General features: G+C 36.7%; 1 protein-coding gene across 4 annotated transcripts in view; it reads right to left on the bottom strand.

Moving 5' to 3' along the window:
* Positions 1 to 5,750: 5,750 nt before the first annotated feature.
* Positions 5,751 to 27,166, bottom strand: part of LOC149229251 (uncharacterized) — a 311,772-nt gene continuing 290,356 nt past the window's right edge. For 3 of the 4 annotated variants that reach the window (XM_089378538.1, XM_089378540.1, XM_089378542.1), the window contains 4 exons: positions 7,074 to 7,204; positions 6,784 to 6,875; positions 6,597 to 6,670; positions 5,751 to 6,381 (listed from right to left, as the gene is read on the bottom strand). In XM_089378538.1, the coding sequence (XP_089234664.1) occupies positions 6,025 to 6,381; positions 6,597 to 6,670; positions 6,784 to 6,875; positions 7,074 to 7,204 (654 nt within the window). In that variant the 3' untranslated portion in view covers positions 5,751 to 6,024. The remainder of the gene's footprint in view (positions 6,382 to 6,596; positions 6,671 to 6,783; positions 6,876 to 7,073; positions 7,205 to 27,166) is intronic. The other variant, XM_089378541.1, reaches the window with a different exon arrangement.

Raw genomic sequence — 27,166 nt, 5'->3', positions numbered from 1 at the left:
AAAATTTTTATATGGCTAACTTCATGCTTCTAAGTTTTGGTTGTACCAACTATCTAAGTTGTGTAGTTACATCATCTTCAAAATGGTCAAGATGTTAAATAAGCATGATGTGAATGATGATGGTAATGATAACTCTAACGAGATGAATGGAAGCCACAAAAAAATCTTCGATGTCGAAAAGAAGTTGATCTCCCTAGATTAAGAGGGAGCCTGGATAGAGGAAAGCTCCCTGATTGTGAGGGAGGGCATAACATAGTTTTGATTGGAGAATGCATTTTGAAGGATATGTTGTTGCATGCAAAGTAGGAAAGGAAAGTATATGATTGAGGAATATTTTGTCAAAGATTAAATGGATAGTCCTATTGTGTTGAGAATCAACACCAGTTGTTTGAAATACCCCAGAGGTTTGTATTTGATTATGCACATGTGAAAGTATATTATTGATTGGGGTTGTGTTTGTACAAGTAAATCTCTCGAATTTTTCGATAGCATGATGGTTATCAATCCATTTGATCGGGAGATATTTGTTATCCTTAATCTACTGGATCAAGGAATGTTGAGGCTTTGTGACTGAAACATTTCCTGGAGGACATCTGACCGACACTTTGTGTTGAATTCTAGGTCCCGAAGTTGGAAAGGTGGTGTTGGTCATAGAGCTTTGACCTCAGATACACACCTGGATCCCTGGGTTGATGGTTAGCAAGTAAGCACGATGGTACCTAGAGAGGTTGAAAGCTTGAGTCCATTTTAGTCCCACCCGGATAGATTGCCCTAGTCAGGAATCTAGTTCGTGGCATTGCAGTGCCTAAATTATTGAGAGACCAATGGATAGATTTCCTTTGCCATGAATCTAGTCCATGGCATTGTGATGCCTAAACTTCTTCGTAGATTATGTGTTTTGAGATCTTCCGTGTACCTCTTTGATTATATGTAAATATGAATGCCTCCCTAATTAAGAGGGAGTATTGAAGAATGTAACTAGGCTCGGTCTTCATAATTGTACTTGAAGTCAAAATGTAATATATTTGTAAAAAGAAAAGAAAAAAGAATTTTTATTATTATTAACTTACTTGTTCAAGCATGGGTTTCATGCTTGGGTCAATTGTTATAGGTGTAGTCTCCATTGTAGGCCTTAGGATTATTTATTTGCGTCAAAGTCAATTTTTTGTTTGGTCAAAGACTCCTCCATCAAGTCAGCCTCTTCATCGAAGTCTCCATCAAGTTGGGTTCCCTCAAAAGAACACATGCTAGCCTACACAGAGACACATATTTTCATGATGGTCACAATGGCTCATTTATGATAGATGAACCACTATATATACAAGCCTAAGGTCATCACTCAAATAACAAGTTCATACAAGACATTTCAGAGTCAAATGTTTCAGTGGCATTACAGGGAAGAAGCTCAAATGATTTCAATGTTTCCATAGAAACCATAGTTCGGTGCTTCCATAGTAGCCCCAATTTTCGTGATATGTCATAGTGACTCAGTGCTATTTCAATCTCACAGTTTGGATGCCATTTCAATTCTATGCTATTGCAGTGACCTCAATTCGTAGCTATCACAGTGACTTCAGTTCGGTGGTATCACAGTGACATCAGTGCGGTGCTCTTATAGTAATAAGGTCTCGATGGTATTACAATGATGATGTCTCGATGCAAACACAGTGATAAGTGAAAAGAAGATCAAACAAGGATGACTTGATGGAGGAAATCTCTAGTCTATTTTCTAAGGGTCTTGGTCGTCTCATCTTGAATCTACTTAAGGAAGAATTTTGACCTGGTTTTCCCCTAGAGCGTGGTTTTTCCCTGGAAGTGTGCCTACATCTTGTGTTCTCTTCTGTTTGTTGCTTGGCATTAGTCTTGATGATAAGAAAAGATAATTCAAAAGAACAAATAGTAATAATGAAAACCATCACAAGATAATGTCATAATAAGAGAAATCGTTTAACTACCACACTTTGGATTTCTCAACAAGTTCGACCTAATCCAAAACATTGAATTATTTAAAATTCCACTCTTCTTCCCCAAGTATTACTATTATATATTGATGCAAGTTTTCCATTTTAGGTTTAACTAGCTCACGTTGCAATTTATAATTGTCGTATTTAAAATAACTACACAAATTTTATGTTTAAAATAATTTGAAAGTACTTGATTAACAAATTAACATGGCAATTTACATGTTGAGTTTGTTATATTTATTTTAAATAGTATGATTGTGGATTTTAAGATTTGATTAAGATATTAACATGGTAATTTACATATCATTATCGTTATTCAACTATAAGTGTATAATATACATAATTATTTTCAGTTGAGATGCGTAATGAGATCCACCAAATAAGATTTGAATGAAAAGAACACGTAATATTCATGAAAAAAATGTCCACTTTTTCGAGGGTTTTGTATCATACAAAATATCCCATTGCTTCAATGTTGGCTGACATGAAATTTGTAAGAAATGGCATAATAAACATATGAAAAAAAGATTCACATCTCCAAGATGATGAATCCTTTCATATCATTCAAAAGAAATTAAAGTATGGTAGATAGAACCAAACAATGCACCATCAAATTAAACGATGTGATTGGCATAGGCAAGATGTGATGGAAAAGGAAAAGAAACATGGATAAGGATGAAACTGTGTGAGTAAATTTTCCATAATGAAACATATAAACATAAATTCCCTATTTTGGCAAAAATGAACATTTTTAAAGTTTTATTAAATTCTTATCTACATCGATCAATTTTATTTATTTGTTTAAAATCTCATATATATATATATATATATATATCTTACAAATTCCCCTTTCTTTTATAGATAGAATCACAGTCGAGAAACATATTGATGCTTCACTGTCTCGTCTTGTTCAACAGAGTGTCCATAATTTACGTATTCACACCAGATTGTGACTCTTTTATGATTGAACAATAAGATTTGTTTTATTTAGATATAGAAACTCTAATGGGAATATGAAAATTCGTGTCCAAAAATATATAGATATTTAGATTTTGTAAATATTTTTAAGATTAAATTTTAATAAATGGTCATTGTGATTAATTAAACATGTTTAATAATACTTAACATTCTAAATTATAATTTAATAATCAATTATATTTAATTGTAACATACTTAAAAAAAAAAAAAACAAAACATCCTTCATTAAAATTTAAAGAGGAGTTTACATACATTTGTGGAAGAAAAAGGGGCACTGACAACATACATCTCTAAAATTACAAGAGAAAAACGCCTAACATTTGAATAATAGAGGTCCTTTTGTAATATATTATATAATATTAGTTTTAATATAATATTAAATTTGATATATTATAATATATCCTAATATATTAGGATAAATAGATATAATATAATATTACATATAATAGTCCATGGAGTCTTAGGTACATGATAATCGGGTGTGTTGTTAAGGCACTCTTAGATGTTAAGTCATTAGTTCAATTCCCCACCCTATTTGAGTGTTATTCTTAAACATGACCATGATGTAGCCTCATTGTTGCCAAACTAACTAACTAACTATATATATATATATATATATATATATATATATATATATATATATATTGCATGAATATAAGTTTCAAAACTATATATATTAATATTGTATTATATAATAAAGAGAGAGACACAAGTAGAGAGGGATGGAGAGAGAGATGGAGAGAGAGTGAGGGAGAGAGGAGAGTGGGAGGGAAGATGGAGAGGAGAGAGAGGGAGAGAAGGGAAAGAGAGAGAGGGGGAGAGGAAGAGGAAGAGGGAGGGCGAGAGGGAGTATGTATGTTTGAGGGGTGAGATAGAGAGACAAAGGAGAGACGAAGGGAGATAAATAGATAGATGGAGCGGGGAGAGAGGGAAGAGTTGAAAGATAGAGAGAGGGAAGGAGTGAGAGATAAAAAGATAGGGAGAGAGAAAGAGTGTGTGTGTTTGGGGGGTGAGATAGAGAGACAAAAGAAAGATGGAGGAAGATATAGATATAGATGGTGGGGAGAGAGAAGGAAGAAGAGAAAGACAAAGAGGGACAAAGACAGACTCTGTCATCTCATGAATATTTTGGGTTTTCACTAAAATAGATGCATTGATTTCAATGTAAATGTTGATTCCAAATCCTGTTTGATTGATCACACATGTTGCATTGATTTCAGTGTAGTTGTTGATTTCTAATCTTATTTGATTGTTTCCAATATATGTATTGATTCAATGTAGATGTTGATTTGTAATCTTATTTGATTGCATGCATTAGATGCATTGATTTGTAATTTTATTCAATTGCTTGCACTAGAGGGAGAGACAAATTCTTTCATCTTATGAATATTTTGTTTTTTTAATGAAATAGATGCATTGATTTCCATGTAGATGATAATTTCTAATCATGTTTGACTGATTGCGTAGGATGCATTGATTTGAATGTAGATGTTGATTCTTAATCATGTTTGATTGATTGCATAGGATGAATTGATTTCACTGTAATTGTCGATTCCTAATCCTATTTGATTGATTGCACTAGATGAATGATTTTAGTGTAGTTGTTAATTTATTATCCTATTTGATTGCTTGTACTAGATATATTGATTTTAGTGTAAATGTTTATTTCTTATCCTATTTGATTTCAATATAGATGTTGATTTCTAATGCTATTTGATTGCTTACACTAGATGCATTGATTTCAGTGTAGATGTTGGTATCTGATTTCATGTAACTAGATGTATGATGTATATTAATTTCAAAATAATTAGATTAATAGTGTGCATGGATTCCATTGGAAACACAAGAATTATTAATGACATGCATTGATTTTTTTGTTATAGTAATTCAACCATAAATAAAATACTTTTTCATCTTAAATAAAATGTTCACTTACTTAAAATGTTTGTTTTTTGACATTGTAAACTATTTGTAATAGACTACATTTTTATTAATCCCATTTTCCATCATTCAACATTGTTAGTCACTTCCCATTCAAATGAGGTAATAGAAAATAACTACGACTGAAAATTACTTAGATTTTAATACTATATAAGTCACAATGATTGACTTTGGAGAATACTACTATTAATATTAGAGAGCTGGAGAGACAAGGTATGACGTTCACTACAATAGCTCAAGTTAAATATTTGAATGGTCTATGATTTCCCCTGCCCAATCGAGATGAAAAGATAGCAAAACTAATAGATGTGACAATAAAAACAATAGAAGAAAATAGTTTGAGATTGATCATAATGAAGACTATTTGTAATTAACTACATTCTTATTATTCACATTTTCTATCATTCAACATTGTTACATTGTCACTTTGCATTCAAATTTTTTAGTTCATCATTCAAGTTTTTAGGTGTCTCTATCAGCTCAACAAACTAAGGTAACTGAGAAAATTTAAAATTAAAATAAAATGAACAGAAAAATCTTTAAACATATTTAGCATATTTAAAATGATTAGAACAATTCGATGTTTAACAAATTTTGTGTGACCACTCAGAACTGAACCTAACTAGACCCATCTTAAACTTGAATCTATCAAGCACCGAGAATAATCAAATCTCTCAAGGTGCAAACCTTTCCTCAAATTTTACACTCAAATAAAAGGTTTGCACTTGATAGATCTAGGATTAAGATGAATCTACACTGATTTTATCAATGGAATGAGAAATCTGCCCATTCATTTTGTTTTCCATATTTGCAGTTACACAAAACATTGGCAAAGCTAATGCAACATACGGTCACACACACTTCGAGTATCCAAATAGTCGTATCACAAATGAATAAAATGAATTTAAGTTACTGTACTGTACTTCTTTTTCCACATTAGCATCACTGAATTTGCACGGAAATTTTAATGCGCATAATCACAAAGTAATAGAATAAAGAGTGAGCCAAGTGAAAATGATCTTGAAAACTACGTAAAAATGCAAGATGGCCACTTTACAGAGAGCTGCATTATGGCATTATAAAAGAAATTATGGCAATGAAAAATATAGGAAATAACCTCTCCCACATATACGATTCATTGCTATGTTTTTTTAGAGATTTCCTCATCGTCATCAGTATCCAGAACAGTTGATAGTGCTGAAGTATTTGTTAAATCATTCACGTTCTCATATTGCCCCTTGTCATTTCTGATCGCTGTCATATTTTCCTCTGTTTCAGAAGAAATTCTTGAAGTAGAGAGTATACGTAAGCAATCGATACCAAGGCTAGAAGGGGCATTCTTTGGTTGCAGGTTTTGAGTAGCATATAATTTCTTGTAAGCTGGTTCAAGATGCCATAGGAGAACCTCATGTGGAAAAGCTTGCTGGCTCATTGCAATTACTGTTGCATCTGCCACCTTGGTTCTTACTTCGTTAATTTTAAATCCATTTCCTCCAGCCTTTAAACAAAACCCAAGAGGTAACAATATAGATTAAAATACACTCCCTTATCATTGACAAAAGAACCAAGTCATATAAATATTTCCCATCAGTTATTGTTAAATGCTAGAAAAATTCAAATCAGATTTATGCTTCCCCATTTGTCCTCAAACTAAGAAATTATATAGATCAGAAAATTGAAAAGTGTAAAACCAATTTCACACAATGAACTTACAGCTGTTGGGTGTACTGCATTTGTCAGCAATATCACAAAGAAGTTTCGATCTGGATCTATCCAAAGTGAAGTCCCTATCATATCACATAAATAAAAATAAATTAAGAATTTTTTTGGCAGCATACAATAAATGTCGCAGAGTGGTTGGTAAAACTCCAAGGTTTCTGTATGGGGTATAATATCTGACCTGTGAAACCTGTATGACCAAAAGTTCTAGGTCCCAAAAAGCTGCCAGCTGATGTGTATCCATTGAATGTTCTGCGAGCTGAAACATCCCATCTGCAGTAAGATTGAATGATATAAATTTAAAATCTATATAACTGGATGGCTTAAAAGCCAGCATAAAACGAACAGGAAGCTAATCTGATTATGGTATAACTATACTACAAGCTGTAAGTCTGAGCTGATTAGCGATCAATAGCTGCCCATGAGATACACTTCAGAATGTCCAGGGAAGTTGAGAACGAGAAACTATACCCTAAAGCAAATGGCCGTGGGTTCAAAGGTGTGGTTGGACCTGGTGTTGTAAATAGTTTAACTGTCTTCTCGCTGAACAGCCTATAGTTTGTTGGTAGGTCAATGCCTCCAGCAAGCATCATCTGAGCAAACTAGCAAATAAAACAACACAAAACCCGTTCCTAAAATCAGGTAATAATGAACATGGGATACCACAGCACAATCAAAATAAAAAGTCTGACATAAAGGGATTTTTCCTTTCAACTTTCAAGTATTTTTGCTTAATTGCAAAAGTAGGGTGGAATTTTGCATGTATTTACCTACTAAAAATGATGTAAAGCCTTACCATATTAGAATCCTCTACCAAACATTCTTACTTGGAGCTACCAATGTGGCTCCCAAGGGGAAAGTTTGGGATACATGGTGAGCCACATATTTATTTCAAACTGGTTATAAGCACATAGCTCAAAACCCTAGCAATTTCTAGCACTGCAATATAGACTCTGAATTCCGTCTGACCAATAAGACGACCAATAAGACACGTTTGTTACTGTTGATTTTTGTAGCATCAGGAAGTATTCCCGCATCCCTAGGAACCTCTCAAATCAGCAAAAAGAAATTATGATTATCAAAGGAAAAAACATTTTTTTATAATTGATCATGTAGGCTCCAAGAAGCCTAGGTCGGCCCCACCATTAGAGGTGACCCTTCGCACGAAAGGGCACCCATTCGATCAATATATATAAACACAAGAAAACATCCAATTCGGCCAACAATCAGCAAGCAATAAATCATCTGAAGTAGATGTATGGGTGGACAGAAGGACGAAGTTCACCAAAATTGAAGTTTGACCAAGATTGACTCTTGACTAAATCTTTCTGCTGCCTGAATTTTTGACCAAGATGTTGACTATAGGATGATATCATCTCTGAAATTTGACTGCAGGACCAAAGATCTCAGGAGGCTGAAATTCGGCCCTGTTGACTACCGTTGACCAGCATTGGCCTGTGTTGAATTCACTGTTTTGAAGGGTTTGACCAGCTAATGCAGTTTGCAGTTATTTTGACCAGGTTTGACTGGTGTTTGGGCTTGAGAATTGGCACAGATTTCTAGACAGTTTGTTGTGAACTTTTGCTGAGGAATTGAATTCTCCTTCTAGGAAAAGTTTGCTGGATTTTTCCCAAGGTTGGGTTTTCCCAGGTTAAATTTGTGTCTTGTGTTTGGCTCTCTTTATGATCCTATTGTTATCATTTTTCTATTGTTGAAATTTTCTATGTATAATTGCTTAATGATTCATGTGACATAACATAATTTAATATAAATAATTAGAAGTAATTATCAAGATTAGAAAATCAGTTTTTGTATTTAAAATTTAACATGGTATCAAAGCTAGGGGAGAGAGTAGCCATTAAGAGACTTGGAGAAATCAAAATTAAAGAAATTTGTGGTTAGAATTTCTCAAGCCCTAGGATGGAAGTCATATGTCAAAAGAAGTCTAGTTTAGAGTCAGACGGAGCTAGGGAAGTAGTTCATATCCCCGCCCTTTCATGCTCCATAACAACTAGCAGTGATGTTTGGTTAGTAGACAGTGGTTCCTCTAAACACGACTGGTTTTCTAGATGTTCTTACAGATTTCACTAAAAGAGACTCAGCATTAAAGGTGGAACTTGGAGACAATACAAAGTATACTGTAAAAGGAGTTGGATCAGCTTCATTTCAACTAGAATCTGGAAGTACTCTACATATGAGTGAAGTTTTATTTGTTCCAGGATTGTAGAAAAATCTATTTTCTATTTCAGCCTTGGAAGACAAAGGATTTAGAGTTGCATTTGTGGATGGACAAGTGCTTGCATGGCTTAAAGGATCAGACATAAGCTTTGCAGAAGTAATTGGCATTGGAGAAGGACAGTTGATAGGACGACTAGCTCAAGCATTAGTCCATGATAACATTAGTCTATGTGAGCTATGGCATAGAAGATTGGCTCATCTACCCTACAAGGCTCTACAATTCATTAAGAAATATGGTTACAGGTATTCCAGAACTTCAAATTGAGCATGGTGGTGTTTGTAAATGATGTGCTCTTGGTAAAAAATACTAAAGGATCTTTTCCTAGTAGTGAAAAATAGATCCAAAGGAATCTTGGATGATCTATTCTCTCTATTTAACATGCAGCCATGATCTGGTTCTTCAACTTGTCCTGACGATGAACCACACTCATTGGTTTGAAACGCGTCAACAAATGAATTATGATGTGATTTTCGCTGAAGACTCTTGTCAATAAACTTGATATGGATCATAGAAGCCTAAATTCAACAATTATTTGATGTGTGTTACATGTTTGACATTTTGCGAATATTTTCAAGTAATTGTTAAAGTGTTCTGTTGTGGAATTGTAATAGATTGCATATCTTTGTTTCCTAAGCTGAGTATTTTTGAACCTCTGTTGACATTGATATTAAATTGCAAATAAGTTTTTTTGTTCTCTTTGAGCTATAATTGTATGAAGAAGATTTGAAATAAGATTGTGGTTTAATTGTGATTTTTTCAAGGGTTTATTTTTAAGTCTTCATCCACTAAAGCGAGCATTTTATTTTGGTGATTAAGAGCTTTTGCAACACAAGTGTTTCTAATCCTTGAGTTTAACTTCATCTCATCATCTAGTACATTTGCATATAAGTTAGCTTTGCATAATAAATTTATTTCCAAGCATAAGCTTGGTCGATAGAAAGATAGGTATCCATCTATCTTTGCTTGAGAAGCCTGCTTTTAATAGTACTTAAAACGGTGACCTTGCAGTCATCAGAGCCAAAGCTCTCTACAACGCTGGAGGCACCGGATATGTTAGATTTTCAGAAGAGGTATCGTTAATCACATCTTAGTGTGCTTCACCTTATCTTCTCTCTGCCAATTACTACGAAATCAGGCTCAACATAGAAAGGATCGAAGGATTCACATTTAAATAGGCATTTAACTAAAATTAACCAAGATTGTTGCATCTCACATTAGCTTTAGGATCTGCATTTCATATAAGATAGTCATTCATCTAAGCAACAATTGCTAATCGATTACTTGGTCTTAATTTCCCTAGCAAGATCGTTGACTCCATAAGGAGCTGGTATCAATCGTTTAAAATTTAATCAAATCCTATAAGTCTTGTTAAATCTTGATCAAGTACATGGTTGCTTCACTGTGTCTCCCGAATTGGTTGGTTCCCAACTGATTAATCTTCATTCCAATTTTCCATAGGGTCTATCCCTCTTATGTTGTTGTAGGGAGACAACTTAAATGGACAGATTGGGGATCAGGGTGACAACCTTCGATTTGAGCCGTTGTCATGGTGCCTAGACATTATGTGCAACAACAGGGCCTAGATGAGCGTCCTTTATCATTCAAAAACCCATGATTGTCTCAACCCCTAGTGAACAATGAACCGCCCTACCTTAAAGGGGATATCCACTGCTATACCTTATACATCATGCTCTTATCCCTTGAGCCCCGAGCTGTTAATCAAAGAAAAATCATAAAAGGCAAAAGGCATATAAAGAAGGATGTGAAAATCAAGGTTGGGGCACCTCATGCACCATGATTGCTCCCTCCTATACATTATATACCCAAGTGTGGGCTTTCCCTTTATTAGCTACCCTTGTACCCTAGCATGTGGCCCAGCGTTGCCCCTTTTCATTCCCTACTCCATTCATCTCTTTATCACATCCCACCACCTTTTGAAGGATGTATCTTGGACATACTATCCCCTTCAAAGGAAGAAACTACCTAATTGGATACTTGGTTAACCCTGTTTGGAGCTTGGAAACATTAGCACATGCCAAAACCCACTATGGAAGGGCATGCCACTATGAAGTGCCCACCTGTTGTCCATGCTTTGTAAGCTATTTAACTCGATTTCCTTTGATGACTTGTTGTACTGGAAGTCTAGGGGGCTCATTGGATCTTATGTAGGATTGCAAATGGTCTCCATTTTGGGTTTGGTCTCCCTATTCGGGGTCCTAGCCCTCAAGAGGGCTACATTGGTGTGTAGAGAGCCATGGGACTCCACAACAGTAGACAACACTCCATGGATCCCTAAATATGTTCAGAGATTGCTCGAGATTCACCTATTGGATGAGGAAGATGAAATTGTAGTTTGGAGATATCTGTGGTGCAATTTTTGGGATTGAGAGATCGAAAATTCCGCAGTCTGCATTTTTAAGTCTACGTTTCGAGTCTTCACCATGCACTTGGCAGATGACCCAAGACTTGTATGTTGATGTGGCATCACTTGCACCATCATCTGAGCCCTTACAGATGGTCTATAGGCATCTTCGATCTACTTGGAGACCCATGACGTTACTTGTGTGCCCTCACACGCATTGGGAGCACCATAGGTTTATTTTTTGGAGAACGAGGGGCCAACACCTTGTCCACTACTTTTGTGAGTCCTATTCATCATTGTGGCACGTATGGACTTCATCAGGCTTCTTAGAAGGCCCAACGACATGTATTATTGATTATTTGACCTCTTGAGAGGCTTATTCTTTTGTTTATGAGCTAGTTTGGTGGGCTTGTCACCAAAAGTTAGTTGTTTTACACATTATTGTATTTTAGGGGCTAATGTAGGCCCAAGTAGCTAAATCGAACTCATTAAAAGTGTATAAATAAAAGTGATGAGGATTCATTTTAGCATCATCACTTGGATTTGGAACTAGTATTTCTTAGAGATTTTTGATATCCTTCTTGGAAGATGAATTTTTGGAGCATGGAATGAATCTTGATTTTTAGATAATTTTCATGTCTTGGAGCTTCTTGATGGGAAGTTTTTGGATGGTTAGATATATTCTTATACATGTAACTACATTTTAATGCTATTATTTCTTTCTAATTTTGTCATATACATTGTTGTTGGGATTTCGCTATACTAGGGCTTATTTGATGCACCTCTTGTGCAAGCCCTAGCTCGAAGACCAATTCTTGCCCCTAGTTTCCCTTAGGCTAGAAACCTCACTAGGATCCTTGCATTTCCTTCTATTGAAAATTCATTCCTTGATCCTTTCCCCTCCCTAATTAGGTCAAAGCATATCATTGGTTGCTAAATCCTATCCCCTTGACCGAACCTCGGGTCCACTTGGTCCCGTGTGGTCCCATGCACTATCAAGGTTAATTCTTCAAATGTAATGACCCATCTCAAATTACAGGCAACATAGGAATATTAGCATGTATACGAGGCATGCATATGATAGCTACATATGCATGCTTTGCATATACTACACTAGTATGCATATTAAGTTATTAACTTATTATGAAAATTCCCAAGTAAAAGATAAATGAATTAATTATTGAAGGTACTGTACTAGTATTCATACCAATTTAATTACATAAAGTGTCTATGTATGGAAAATGAATTAAATATTAAACGAATTAATTAATACCCTATTTTATAATATATTAATTTCATTTTATTAATAACATTTTAATTAAATAATAAATAAATAATACTAGGGCACAAGGTTAATTAACTTATCCTTTGGCAAGTCATGTTAAGGTACTTAAAAAGATCCTCTTCTCAAAGTCGGTTGAAATGATAAAGATCAAAATTCCATTTAATATATATATTTAAATAAAAATATGATTTAATGTACGTGTAATTTAAAATAAAGATGACTGACTGAAGTAATGAGAATTTAAAGGATAAGGACAAGATTGATTGGAGGAAAAAAGGGTGGGATTTCTTCAGAGGGAAGGATCCTTTCCTATATAAAATCTAAAAGGAGAAGTGAGTTGGCAGGGAAGGAAGAAAATGGAGAATTTGGGAGAGAAATTTTGTGAAATGATGAATGAGCTTTGGGGCTCCAGATTTCAGATATAGATCTATGAGAATTGGGCCCTGTTCTTGGAGGTTTTGGGCACGGGGGCCAAAAGGTTTCACTTTCGAAGCCTTTTGGGTTTGGGATCCGGAAAGACTGATCCCAAATACGCAGGGAGGAATTTGGTTGGTTTGGTATCAGGAGAACAACATCATCCAGGGACCGACACCAACTCAGAAAAACTAGGTATGTACATATGTCTAAATTGATTTGTTTAGTCATAAAATTGAAAAGTATATTCTATATATTCTGCTAGAAATGAAATTTATATGAAATTATAATTATAGTCTGTTAGAAACATTAATGAATTTAGATAGACAGGCATATTTTGTTAGAAATATATGTAATTACAATATCAAGCTTTACACATGGTATCAAAGCTTAAATTCAAACACTTGGGACCTTAGTGGCTACCATCATATAGCTGGAATTATAACCAACAAACATAAGAAAGTTCTCCTATTTAACACTAAATGTTAGTTTACATATCCAAAACTTCATTTCTATATATCCAGGAGTTGTCATAAACAAAATTTTAATTATTTGTTGTCTGTCACAACAAGAAGTTTCCAATCAATGGAAACATCATAATAACCTGTTGAATCAAAACAGTAAAAACATGTTAGTGTTCAAACATCATAATAACCCGTTGAATTAAAACAGTGAAAACATATTAGTGTTCAAAATTCATAGCTTGTGCTCCTAGAATTTTAGGATTGATTTTCCTTCTAATTTTGCGTTACAATTATGCAACAAGCTCTTTGCTAACATTTCAAAAAAATAAAAATAAAAAAAATAGGAAGAGATCATGAAATGAAAATAAGGCTTTACAGGAGGTGCAGTGAAGAAAAACCAACTGACACGACCAGTACTGTAAGAAGGGTCAGAGAGTTGATAGGTTCTGGCATTGAACCCATGACTTTGATGTCACAATTGGCAACTCTGATTATGGATATTCTAGCTGGCAGTTGTAAAGCAGGAGATAACAAACACAAGGGAATATTCTTCCACAGGCATACTTTGACAGAAGATGACCTAGACAGACTCCGAAGAGCTTTGAAGATACTTTCTGAAGCTGAGAAATAGTTGAGAACTTCAAATGACCAGACAATGTGGCTGACAGCAGCTCTTTTGCAATTTGCTCCCTCTCGGTCTCCTCTATTTCTCAATTCTGCTGGTACTAGTGTAATTCAAAGCCCGTTAACTCTAAGAAACAGAAATGAAAGATTTGAGTCCCCAAATAGGCAAAAGTGGGAGAAGGCAGAGCACTTTGATGCTCAACTTGAGCAATTAGATTGGAGGGCTGTGAAAAATCCTAGGGCGTCAAATAGAAATGGCAGTTTGAAGGCTTTGTGTTTCATGGACTGTCATGGAGAGAACAAAGGAATGCCTCTTTCTAACTTGCATGCATGTCCTCATATATCTGATTATTCACCTACACTGAGTGGATCTGTGGAAGGATTTCCTACATCTGGGAGAATAGGGGCCTCACTACCTAATGTGGACGAAAGTGGTGATTCAGGTCAAATAGACATAAGATCTATTGATACAAACAAGTTGGATGACATTTGGAAAAGCACTATAGAAGAATGCCCCTCAAGTACCCTAAGGAAGTTGTTGCACACAGAAGGAAAGTTGGTTTTTGTTTCTGCAGCAAAAGGTATGGCTATTGCTCAGTTAGAATTTTCAAATACGGATCATAGGTCGAGAGCTGAAAGATCTTGGAAACATATCACAAAGTCACTTCAACAATTATTAGGTTGTAATGTGGAAGTTAGGTTCAGTCTTCAATCTCTGGTAGTTGAAGCGGATAATATTAAATACAGAAAAGGCTCAATTGAGTTGCCAAAGCTTTCAGCCAGTAGACTAAAAAGAAGGGCTAGCAAGGTTTCTAAAGAAGGCATGCATTAGTCACTGAGCACTGCAATTGATTCTGAACAAAGGATATGTGGAGAAACAACCAAGAAGATGCCAAACACAGTCCATAAGGAATCACCAATGCCAGCACAACATTTTCAAGAAGGAATATTGGCTACTGTAAATATGGCTGAAAGTAATGACCAAAGTACTTCCTGTTATGATAAACAGGATGGTTCAAGGACATCAAAGAATGTAATTCCAGATGAGCAGAGGCTTTGTCAAGCCAAGCAGTAACTCTCCAAAGGCAGTAAAACTGATTCGTCTATTATTCCATAGGTAGGTTATTGTTATATACAATAGGAGTGATTGCTCAGTTCATCTCCCGGTGACTGTTCACATTCCTAATTTATTTATTTACAAATTCCCCAATCATGAAGATTAGGTGTCAACATTCCCCCCCTTAATCTGAAGGGATGTTGGTGAGTCCAAGCATCATTTTGAATCGTTCAAGCTTTTCCTTTCCAAGTGCTTTGGTGAAGATGTCTGCAATTTGCTCATTTGTGGAACAATGACGGAGATGGATTGTTTTGGCCTCAACATGATGTCGAATCAGATGATATTTAGTATTGATATGCTTTGTTCGATCATGGAACTTTGGGTTCTTGGCTAACTTTATTGCAGAGGTGTTATCAATCATGAGTGGAGTTGATTGTACTTGTTTTACCTGCAAATCTTCAAGAATTTTCCTGAGCCACACAATTTCTTTCGTTGCTTCAGCTGCTGCTACGTATTCTGCTTCTGTTGTGGAATCCGTTGGAACTGATTGTTTGCGTGATCTCTAGGAGACAGCTCTTGATCCAAGACTCATAGCATATCTTGAAGTAGATACCCCAGTTTCTTTGTCTCCATCGAAGTCTGAATCAGAGTATCCAATCAAGCTGAAGTCGTCCACCTGTGTATACTTGATTCCAAGGTCTTGAGTTCCCTTCAAGTACCTTAGAACTCTTTTTGCAGCAGACCAATGCCCCTCACAAGGCTTTTGCATAAACCTGGAGAGGATTCCAACAATAAATGAAATGTCTGGTCTGGTAGTAGTGAGGTAGATGAGACTTCCTACAAGCTGTCTATACTTTGTTTCATCTTCAAATTCCTTTCCTTCAATAGATGTGAGCTTTAAGTTTTGTTCCATTGGAGTAGAAAGAGGATTGCACTCTGTGATGCCAAATCTGTTTAACAAATCTCCAATGTATTTCTTTTGAGAAAGAAATATCGATTTTGGATGTTGGGTTACTTCAATGCCAAGATAGTAATGAACATAGCCCAAATCAGTCATTTCAAAACATTTCCCCAATTCCTTCTTTATGGATGCAATGTAGCTTTCATTGTTCCCTGTCATTAAAAGATCATCTACATATACCACAAGATACACAACTGTTTTGCCAACTTTCTTGACAAATAAAGTTGCATCATCAAGATCAAAATGATTGAAGTTGAGTTTCAGAAGATGCTCAGTTAGTTTTTCATACCAGGCTCGCGGTGCTTGTTTGAGGCCATACAAGGACTTCACAAGTTTGCATACTTTATGTTCATGTCCTTTCACAGCAAATCCTTCAGGCTGGGACATAAAAACATTCTCTTTTAGATCTCCATTCAAGAATGCAGTTTTTACATCCAATTGATGGACTTTCCAACCGTTCTGAGCTGCCAGTGCAAAGAGTGTCCGGATGGTGGGCCATTTTGCTGTGGGGGCAAAAGTTTCCTCATAATCGACCCCTTCCTTCTGTGCAAAACCTTTTGCCACAAGCCTAGCTTTGTGCTTGTCAAGCGAGCCATCAGCCTTGTACTTGTTCTTGTAGACCCACTTGCAGCCTATTGGTTTGGTTCCAAATGGAGGATCAACCAGCTTCCAAGTGCCATTCTTTATGAGGGCATCATACTCCTTTTGCATCGCTTCTTTCCATTCATCATGAGAAGCAGCTTCTTTGAAGGAAGTTGGTTCAAAATCTGTAGACAAGTTCAATTCACAATCATAAATAACATCCATATCAACAGGTGAATTAGAGTCATCTACATCACCTCCATTATGTCGGTTTGAATTTCTGGTTCCTGTTTTTCCAATTTCATCAGAATGAACACTTTCAAGTGTCTTTGTCAGCCACTTCGGGGGACCTTTCTGAGATGGTCCAGGCTGCTCTGTTGATTGAGTTGGGATTGAATCAAGATTGAGTCTCCCAATTCTATCAATTACATCACTTAAAGCATCATCCGTTGTTGGAGTTTCATGCAGGGGAGATTGTTCTTCAGAAGAAGATTCCACATGTTGATCTAGTATAGGAATCCCCCCTTCAAGATGTGGAATCTGATTATCAAATTCTTGAAATGATTTCGTTTTTGCGAATCTATCCAAGCGATCAAGTTGCCGCTCAACAACATTGTCAGATTTGGATGATTCAAGAAAAATTACATCTCTAGATACAACAAACTTTTTATTTACTTCATCATAGAGGCGGTATGCTTTGGAGGTGTTTGAATACCCCAGGAAGATACACTTACGACTTCTAGCACCAAGTTTGTTTCTATGTACCTTTGGTATCAAAGCATAACAGGTGGAACCAAAGACCCTGAGATGTTTTACCGAAGGAACATGTCCATACCATAATTCATAAGGAGTCTTGTTTCTTATAGCATTAGATGGACATCTATTCTTTATATATGCAGCACATAGAACAGCATCAGCCCAAAACATTATCTTTACATTTTTGAAGAAAAGCATGGATCGTACCATATTCAAGATTGTTCTATTCATTCTTTCAGCTACACCATTCTGTTGGGGATTATAAGGCACAGTTGTTTGATGTTTGATCCCATGTTGGCGAAGATAGTTTTCAAATTCATTTGATGTATATTCTTTTCCATTATCAGTGCGAATAGACCCAATATGAGATTGTGCATCATTTTCAATCCATTTATGAAAATTCTTGAATGTTTGGAAAGCATCAGATTTGTTCTTCAATAAGTAAACCCAACACATTCTGGTGTAGTCATCAATAAATGTCATGATATATTTATTTCCATTTGCAGAAGGAACAGGCATTGGACCACATAAATCTGAATGAATAAGTTCAAGCTTCCTATGTGCTCTTGAATGTGAATCATGAAAAGACTGTTTGCTATGCTTTCCTAGAATGCAAGCATCACATTGCTTATGTTTCCTAGGAATTGTAGGCAAACCAGCAACACCATTTTTCTTCAATAAGCGGAGACTGTCATAGTTTAAATGTCCAAATCTAGCATGCCATAATAAACTTGATGGAAGTGGACCTTCTTCATGATGAGAAATATATGAGAAATGTTGTGCATGAGCAGAGGTTCCTTACAGTTTGAGAAGCCTTTCTTCTTCTATTCCCTTCATGACAAGTGAGTGGTCAAAAGCTTTTCTTACTTCAAGCTTGCCATCAAACATATGAATGGAGTGACCTTGCTGGCGGATGTGGACCAAGGACAGCAAGTTTCTCTTGAGCTGTGGGAGATATAGAATATGATCCAGAAGAAAGTCTGGAAGACCAGGCAGTTTAAGCCTGATTGTGCCAAGCCCTGATGGCTTGATTTTTGACTGATCTGCAAAGTATACTGCTCCATCAACATTGTCAGTGAAATCTTCAAAAAAATATTTTCTATGAGTCATGTGACAGGTTGCTCCTGAATCAAGCAACCAATCATTTTTCGAAGAAGCAAGTGAAGCATTAAACAAATCTTTATTTACTCCAATGTTACATTGTGCCGCAATATAGTGAGCGGATTCAGGTGCTTTACCTTTGTCTGTATCATCAGTTTTACCTTTATGTTGGTTTCTTTTCTGCTCAATTTTGTCCCATGGTAGCTTGCATGTAGAAGCATCATGTAATCCATTTCGTTTGCAGCGAATGCAATGCAGAGCTGCCTTTTCTCCTTGAGAATGTCTGCCCCCCTGCCTCTAAAGTATCTTCCTCTTCCTCTTCGTCCACCTCTTCCTCTTGTAGAATCTTGAGCAAGATGCTTTTCTTTATGAGCAAGGCACACAGTCTCTTCAGAAGATTCAGGGGCTGTCTTCTTTCCAAAGGCTTTCTCTCTTTCAGCAAACTTTTTCACAAGAGAGTCAAAGGTTATATCTTTAAGATTTCCATTTGCTTGTAAAGACTCAAGATAATTGGAGTAGGTAGGATAGAGTGCCTTGAGAAAAGCAATAAGAGGGATATCCAGCTCAACCTTAGTGGATTTGATATCATGCATTATAGACTTTACTTCAGATGCAAGAGCAAGAGGATCATTATTTTTCAGTTCAAGAGTGAAGAGTTTAATCATGAGCTGAACAACTTCAAGTGCAGAATGTGAGTCATAGAGTTCTTTCAGCTTTTGTAAAGCTTCAAAGGCAGTTGAATATGATGAAATATGGCGATTCACCTCTTCATTTACAGATGCTGCGATTAATGCATAGGCTTTGCTATTCTTGTTTTCCCAAATGACGAGTTCTTTGTCTGATGTAGGTTGCACTGGGTCATTGTCTCCTTCTCCGACACACACTCCTTTCCACAACTCATTGAAGATGAGGGTGTGTTTTATCATCCGGGACCATTTAGGATAGTTCTCCTTGCCAGTGAGAACTATTCCTACCATAGAGATGATTGAATGCATTCTGTAAAAAAAAACTTCTGCTGATAGAAAAAAAACTTCTGCTGATATACAGTGAAATTGTACTCAAAAAGGCATTCTCAAAAGATTTCAAATCTCTTCCTTATATACCAATATGGACGCCAATACCATGCAGTCAGCGTACCAAAAATAAGGGGCTCAATTTCATGTGTTAAACAGAGTTAAAAATCTTCAAGTATATACCACAAAAACTTCAGAGTATATGCCAGTGATAATGATATTATCTCAAGATAAAATTTTGTTGTCAGATGGGAAAGCACAGCGTTCAATCTTCAATAGTGGCTCACTCATATATATATATATATATATCATCCAAAAAAAAAACTTTCGAATATCCTTCTTCAATGCAGCAGATATTAATCAGCGCATATACTGTTTTAAACGCAGGAAAGTGGAAAGACAAAAATCCATTTTCAACCTCGTGAAGTTCATGAACAGGTGACTCATTCCATGCCACCTGAGAAGGTTGAGATCTTTAAGTCGCTTGCGGACTGGGCAGAAAACAATATATTGATTCACTTAATGTCTGTTGAGAAGTCTTGGCAGCCACAAGACTTCTTGCTTGATTCTTCTTCCGAGGGCTTCATTGATGAAGTCAAAGAATTGCAGGAGCGGTCGCTTGAATTACCAGATGACTTCCTAGTTTGTCTAGTGGGAGATTTGATTACAGAGGAAGCGTTGCCTACTTACCAGACTATGCTTAACATTTTGGACAGTGTAAGAGATGAGACTGGTGCCAGTCCCACATCCTGGGCAATGTGGACACGTATGTGGGCAGCAGACTAATCAACGCATACACTGTTTTAAATTTTACCACCATACAAACTCTATTCATATACTATCAGAATTCCGCTGCGCTAAAGAACATTATATACAAAGTGCATTAAGACCATCCAAACGCTATTCATATAATGTGAATAGAATTCCGCTTCAGGTAGTGTTCACCGTGTCTCAAAATTAGTGTTCACGGAGCCAAAACCTACAGTTCATATCAATATGCAACGTTTAACAACATTCAATCCTCCAAAACGTTCAACACACAACCACGACCTTCAATTTAATCGTGGAGTAACGCATCCCACAATTACTGTATTATTCAGACCTCAGCAACGGCAAAAGGAAAAGAATTAATTCGGAATGTGATACCAGACTTTGGAATAGAACGAGGTCTCGGTTCGCCAGAGAGCCCTTCCGCTGCGCCACAACAGCTGCACCACGCTTCCGCTTCGCCAGAGAAGTGTCCACAACTCTTGGCAGACGCACCAGCTCACCAGAATCCGGCAGGTCGAACAGTCGCAGCTACCATGTCAGAAACGTTTATAAATTAGTCAGAGAGCAGAACAGTCAGATAGGACAGAGTAATCAGGTGAATGCAATTCATGCAATGGAGGCGCAGGTGCAATGACGCCCCTTTTTGTTTGTTTGTTGAAACGTTTATGAACAGTCAGGCAGTGGGGCAGCTAATTTTATGAAGAACCTGCTCAGCTATATGGAGAGCAGACAGGGAGTTACAAGGGACACAAAGGCTAAAAAGAGCTGGCTCTGATACCATGTCAGGCCAGGCAGTAACTCTCCAAAGGCAGTAAAACTGATTCGTCTATTATTCCATAGGTAGGTTATTGTTATATACAATAGGAGTGATTGTTCAGTTCATCTCCCGATGACTGTTCACATTCCTAATTTATTTATTTACAAATTCCCCAATCATGAAGATTAGGTGTCAACAGGCTTGAAAGAGCTTGGTCACAAGAGGATGAAAAATGCATTTTTGGCCTAGCATATACACCCAAGGAGCAAAGGTGGTCTAGGAGCTGAAGAAAGTGTCAAATGTTGGAAAATAAAACAAAAATATTGTTACCCTGTAGCTTAGCTAGAATGTTGGCAATTGCTTGGGTACCATGGAATTTATGCTATTTGATTGACTTTGTAGTGGAAACTTGGTCATGAGACCTCTTGCGGAAACAACCATCTAGATGTGAAAAGTGAGAGGTGATGATTTTATAGCTGAGAATATGGGAAGATCATGTCCTAGAGTGTTTTGTCCAAAATGAAGCATCTTGGGAAGAAATGAGATGTGACATCTTTGTTCCTTGTACTGGATTAGAGTCCTCGAGGAACCCTGTGAGTCTCCGGACAGATGATGATATGAATATCATCCACATCCTCAAACTAAGATCCCTGCATATGAAGTTTACAAGTTCGATGTTCCCTCAAAATTTAAATACAGAAATCTCAGAGCACAAATTTTGCGATGGGCTTCCCTTTTATTAGCTATCCTTCTACCCCAGCATGTGGCCTAGGGTTGCCCATTTTCATTCCCTACTCCATTCATCTCTTTATCACATGCCACCACCCTTTGAAGAATGTACCTTGGGCATACTATCCCCTTTAAAGGAAGAAACCACCTAATTGGATACTTGGTTAACCCTGTATGGAGCTTGGAGACATTAGCACATGCCAAAGCCCACTATGGAAGGGCATACCACTATGAAGTGCCCACCTGTTACCCATGGTTTGTAATCTCTTTAACTCAATTTCCTTTGATGACTTGTTGTACTAGCTAGGGGACACATTGGATCTTATGCAGGATTGCAAATGGTCTCCATTTTGGGTTTGGTCTCCCTATACGGGGTCGTAACCCTCTAGAAGGCTACAATGGCACATGTAGGGTGTGTGTAGAGAGCCATGGCCCTCCATAGAAATAGACAACGCTCCATGGGTCCCTAGAGTGTTAGGATATTTAGACACATACGAAATAATTAAGTATAACTTGGTCTAGTGTATAGTTAGGTAAAGTGTGTTTCTTTAGTATGTACTTTTTGTAACTTACAATCCAACGGTCATGATATGTTCTAGACATGAAGTGATCAAACGGTTCATTCTCTCCTAGGTATTACCGACACTTGATCCATGGCTTAACACCCAATTGGTCCATGATCTCTAGTCAAAGAGCATGGAGGGTCATTTGTCTCGTGACCCTACATGAGAGAAGCTTATGTAAATTTTTTCCTTTTACATTAATAAATTTCCTGAAGTGGCCACGTTGGCTCAGGGCATGGACTGTTTCCCTCTTTGAGGGTTTTAACCACGTCAAGAATACTGGTGTACTGTTCTGTGATCTGTTTGTGAGCGGTGTCATTTGGTGTTCTATCTAAGAAACTTACATTGTAAATTCCTACATGTTATCAGAGTGTAGATCATGAGTTTCATACACACTCGACTCGTGTTGGGGGGAGATTATTGGATATTGGATAAACCAACGCTCCTCGTGTGTTTCATGACATGGACTAACCATCTCTTGTGGATCCTTATATCTGGCAATGTGATCGTTGACTAATACCTGCGGGTTTTGGTCTAACGACAATTGTGATTCCCAACAACATAGAGATGTTCAGAGATTGCTCGAGACTCACCTATTGGAGGAGGAAGATGCACCTAGTTCACCATGCCCAGCCGACCCCACAGTTGTACCATGCACTTGGCAGATGACCCAGGACTTGTATGTTGATGTCGCATCACTTACACGATCATCTAAGCCCTTACAGATGGTTTACAGGCATCTTCGATCTACTTGGAGACCCATGAGGTTACCTGTGTGCCCTCACACCCATTGGGAGCACCAGAGGTTTATTTTTTGGAGAACAAAGGGCCAACCCCTTGTCCATTACTTTTGGAAGTCTTATTCATCATTATGGCACTTATGGACTTCATCAGGCTTCTTAGAATGCCCAACGACATGTATTATTGATCATTCAACCTTTTGAGAGGCTTATTCTTTTGTTTATGAGCTAGTTTGTTGGGCTTGTCACCAAAAGTTATTTGTTTTGCACATTATTGTATTTTAGGGGCTAATGTACGCCCAAGTAGCTAAATCGAATTCATTAGAAGTGTATAAATAAAAGTGATGAGGATTCATTTTAGCATCATCACTTAGATTTGGAACTAGTATCTCTTTAGAGATTTTCACTATCCTTCTTGGAGGACGAATTTTTGGAGCATGGAATGAATTTTGATGTTTGGATAATTTTCATATGTCTTGGAGCTTCTTCATGGCAAGTTTTTGAATGGTTGAATATATTTTTATACATGTAAGTACATTTTAATGCTATTCTTTCTTTTTAATTTTGTTACATACATTGTTGTTGGGATTTCGCTATACTAGGGCTTATTTGCTACATCTCTTATGCGATGTGGAAATTTTCTTTCTGGATAGTGAATGCTTCATGTATGTGCCATGTATAATGAATGAATGTTCCTAGGGATGTTTCATTATTGAAATTCATTTTGACAAGACATTTATCTTGCAAAACGAAGTATAAAGTCCTTGCTGCCCTACTGCCAAGCGATGTTGTCTTTGACGCCTCCTTGAGCTAAAAAATTCAAAGGTTCATAGTCATAATTCTACCTAAATCCAATCTCCCCAAAGTATTAGGCACTGGTCCACCCAAAGGTGATCACCTTAAACCTATTTTCCTTCTCCCCTTTCCTCTTCTCTAGGTCTAGTCCTATAGGTCACCTAGGGCATCAATTAGCTCACGATCTAGCCATCCAAATACTTGGATTTTTGGTCCACAACTGCGTTGGTGTGTCCTCAAGAAGCCCTCCAAATTTCATGAGATTCCGATGGTGGGATCTTGAGATATTGCAAGCCCTAGGTCGAAGACCAATTCTTTCCCTTTGTTTCCCTTAGGCTAGAAACCTCACTGGGATCCTTGCATTTCCTTTCATTGAAAATTCATTCCTTGATCTCGTTCCCCTCCCTAATTAGGTCAAGCATACCATTGGTTGCACTATCAAGGTTAATTCTTCAAAGATCACTTGGAACCCAAGTTTCCACAAGAATTCTAGGGTTTAGGGATCAACTTTATAAAACACATACTCAAAACCTAACCTAGAAATTTTCCCCAAGCCCTTCCTAGAGAGCCTTCCATCTTGTTTTCGAAGACAAGCAAACCACATATTTGAGCCTCTCTTGTGAATAGGTTTCCAGGATCACATCTTGCCCTATATTGGTCCATCCATTTCGAGATCCTCATCATAATGGGTCACCTCCCATAGGTGAAAGTCTGTAAAGAGTAGGGAGTCTTAGCCAAGGTGATAGTGGGCTATCGCTCCATTGTTTCCCTTAGCCTAGTAGTAGCCCTTCATGGATCCCCTTTTAAGACCCCTGCTAGTTTGGGCGGTAACAATGACCATTGGATCACATGTGCACACTAAGAAATCAGAGTGAAAAAAGTACATAACACAAAGTTGATATTAATAATCCCCTAATATCTAATATCCTAACACGCCCCCTAAAGATTAATTTGGGAAGGAAGAACGATGCACAAATAGTAAAAGGAGAAAGAATAAGGCATTAGGTACTATCCCCAATAACAAAAACTTCCCCAACTCCTAACATAGACCAAAGATAAAAGAAACATGGCTTTTCAGAGGACCTTGATGAAGATGTTTGCAACCTATCTTCTATACAACAATACATTACATCAGTGAGCTAATCTTGAATAAGTTGCAAAATAAATTTCATGTGGCTTTGATGTGCTTTCTGTGCTAGTGCTCAACTAGGTGGTTGGCAATCTAAATGGCACTCTAACTATTGCACCATAAAGTAGTGGGACACTTACAAAAAACAAATTTGGGGATGACCTACAATAGCCAAAAGTGATTCCTAACCTACACAAACTATTGTTTTGTACCACTCCATTGAAGGAAAAAGAGATATGACAACCTATTTTATGAAAGACCAAGTAATAGGACCTTTTACCCCTCTTTCAGCAGGGGTACATATATGCATTTTTCATTGTTGGCAACACCATTGTAAGACAAGAAAATGTGAGCCAAAGCCTTGTTGACCATGTGGAGGCTATTTATTATTGTATTCTAGGCCTAGTATGGTTGGTCATGCCTGGTCCTCTTAGCCTCCACTCTTTGATCCTTTCATCCTGTATAGGATTGGAGGGCTTAGGATGGACAAATGGTTTAGAGGAATTTAGTGTCCAATAATTTTTACAATTAACCATATAGTAAATATTAACCTGATTTTAACAAATTAATGACTAATTCTATAATTAGTTGGAAATTGAACTATTACAAAGAAACTTAAGTGTAGATACTTACTTGGAAATCTCATTTGGGGTCAATTTCGGCTGTTGTTGCTCCCAATTTGCTACCAAACCGACTGTTTCTTCCTAGCCTATCTAGGATCAACCTATCCGGTTCCCAAATCTAGAAGACTATGTATTTTACGTCTTCTAGTCCCCATGCCCAAAACCCCAAGAACACTTGCTCAAGTTTCTCTCTATTTGTGAGTCCCTATGTTACACGAAACTTATAGGAACCCGGCGTTTCAGGCCGTACCCGTACCCGAAACTCGACCATTATTTAATCATCTATGAGAGTTAATATAGACTTGGTTTTCCTTCTAAATTTTCATCTATGGGTCTTATTCCCTTTTTACTTGCAAGATAATGTGTTATTCACTTATTTATAACATTTTTTTATATATATACATATTTGACATTTCGGGTGACGTTTCCATTTTTGGGAGGTGACATTTCTAAATGTACCCGATTCAGAAACTCCGAAACATTTCGGCGTTTTGTGCAACTTAGTTTGTGACTCTCTCGGTAATTCCTTCTGTGTCTGTGGGACCAGAAAAATAATAATTGTACCCTTCATGCCCTCCTTGGTCTCATTATATTCACCCTCCAATATCCACTGTCTCAAAGCCCTCCTTCAAAAACCTTCCCACCGCCTTCATTTAAATAAACTTTTCAAATTCCCTAGTTGCCCTTGCTGGCATGATAACGACCAACTTTAATAAATGAATTAAAACTAATGTTTTTTTCTCAATTCATTTTAACCAAGGTATATTAATTAATATACTTTATTAATGTCATATTTACATTAATTAAAGAGTAAACTAATTAATAAGGTTTATCATTATATTAACATTAATTAATAAAGTTTATAATTATCAGAGTTATATTAGTTAATAAACTTTATTAATTGAAGTATTACTTTAGAATATCCATTTGGATGATATTATAGAGTCCTAGGCTTAATACATTTATTACTTTTGACAGTTAGGTACTTAATTTGGTTTTAACTATATATTATGATGGTTGTATATATATCAAGTACGCCACTTAATTATCCATTATATATTAGGTAATTAGTTAGTATTTCCAATAATTAGTTTGTTTCCCAATACTTGGATATTTAGTTAGTATGTATACTAGTGCAGTACATGTGATATATGCATATATAGCTATCATATGCATGTCTCGTATGCATGCTAATATTTCTATGTTCCCTATAACTCGAGGTGGGTCATTACAAGGAACCATTGGTTTTGTTAGTCCAACCCATGTCTTAATCACATCTAACCTATATCATTCCCGCATGGTCATATTTAAGGGTTTGTATGCATTCTCTAGCCTTGATATATCATTCATATCACAGTTCTCAACATGGAAATCTAAGATTTTCCAACATTTCAAATTTCCCAAGGAATTTCATGGATCCATTGCAACACATGATCTTGGGGGTCAAAAGAAACCAAAGGCTCAAATTACTTAGTATAATTTATACTTGCCATACCACATGGAAATTTTGTCAAAATGTCAAGGCATTAGGGAGATATCCTTAATCAAAGGGGGTGTTCTCCCTTTGTGGAACGTGTGGAATCGTTTTGGACATATTGG

Source organism: Pinus tabuliformis, chromosome J, assembly GCF_031772625.1.
Source record: "Pinus tabuliformis cultivar Carrire ecotype Pingquan chromosome J, CPIR1, whole genome shotgun sequence".
In the NCBI taxonomy this organism is placed as follows: domain Eukaryota; kingdom Viridiplantae; phylum Streptophyta; class Pinopsida; order Pinales; family Pinaceae; genus Pinus; species Pinus tabuliformis.
This window is presented reverse-complemented; position numbering and strand designations above follow the sequence as displayed.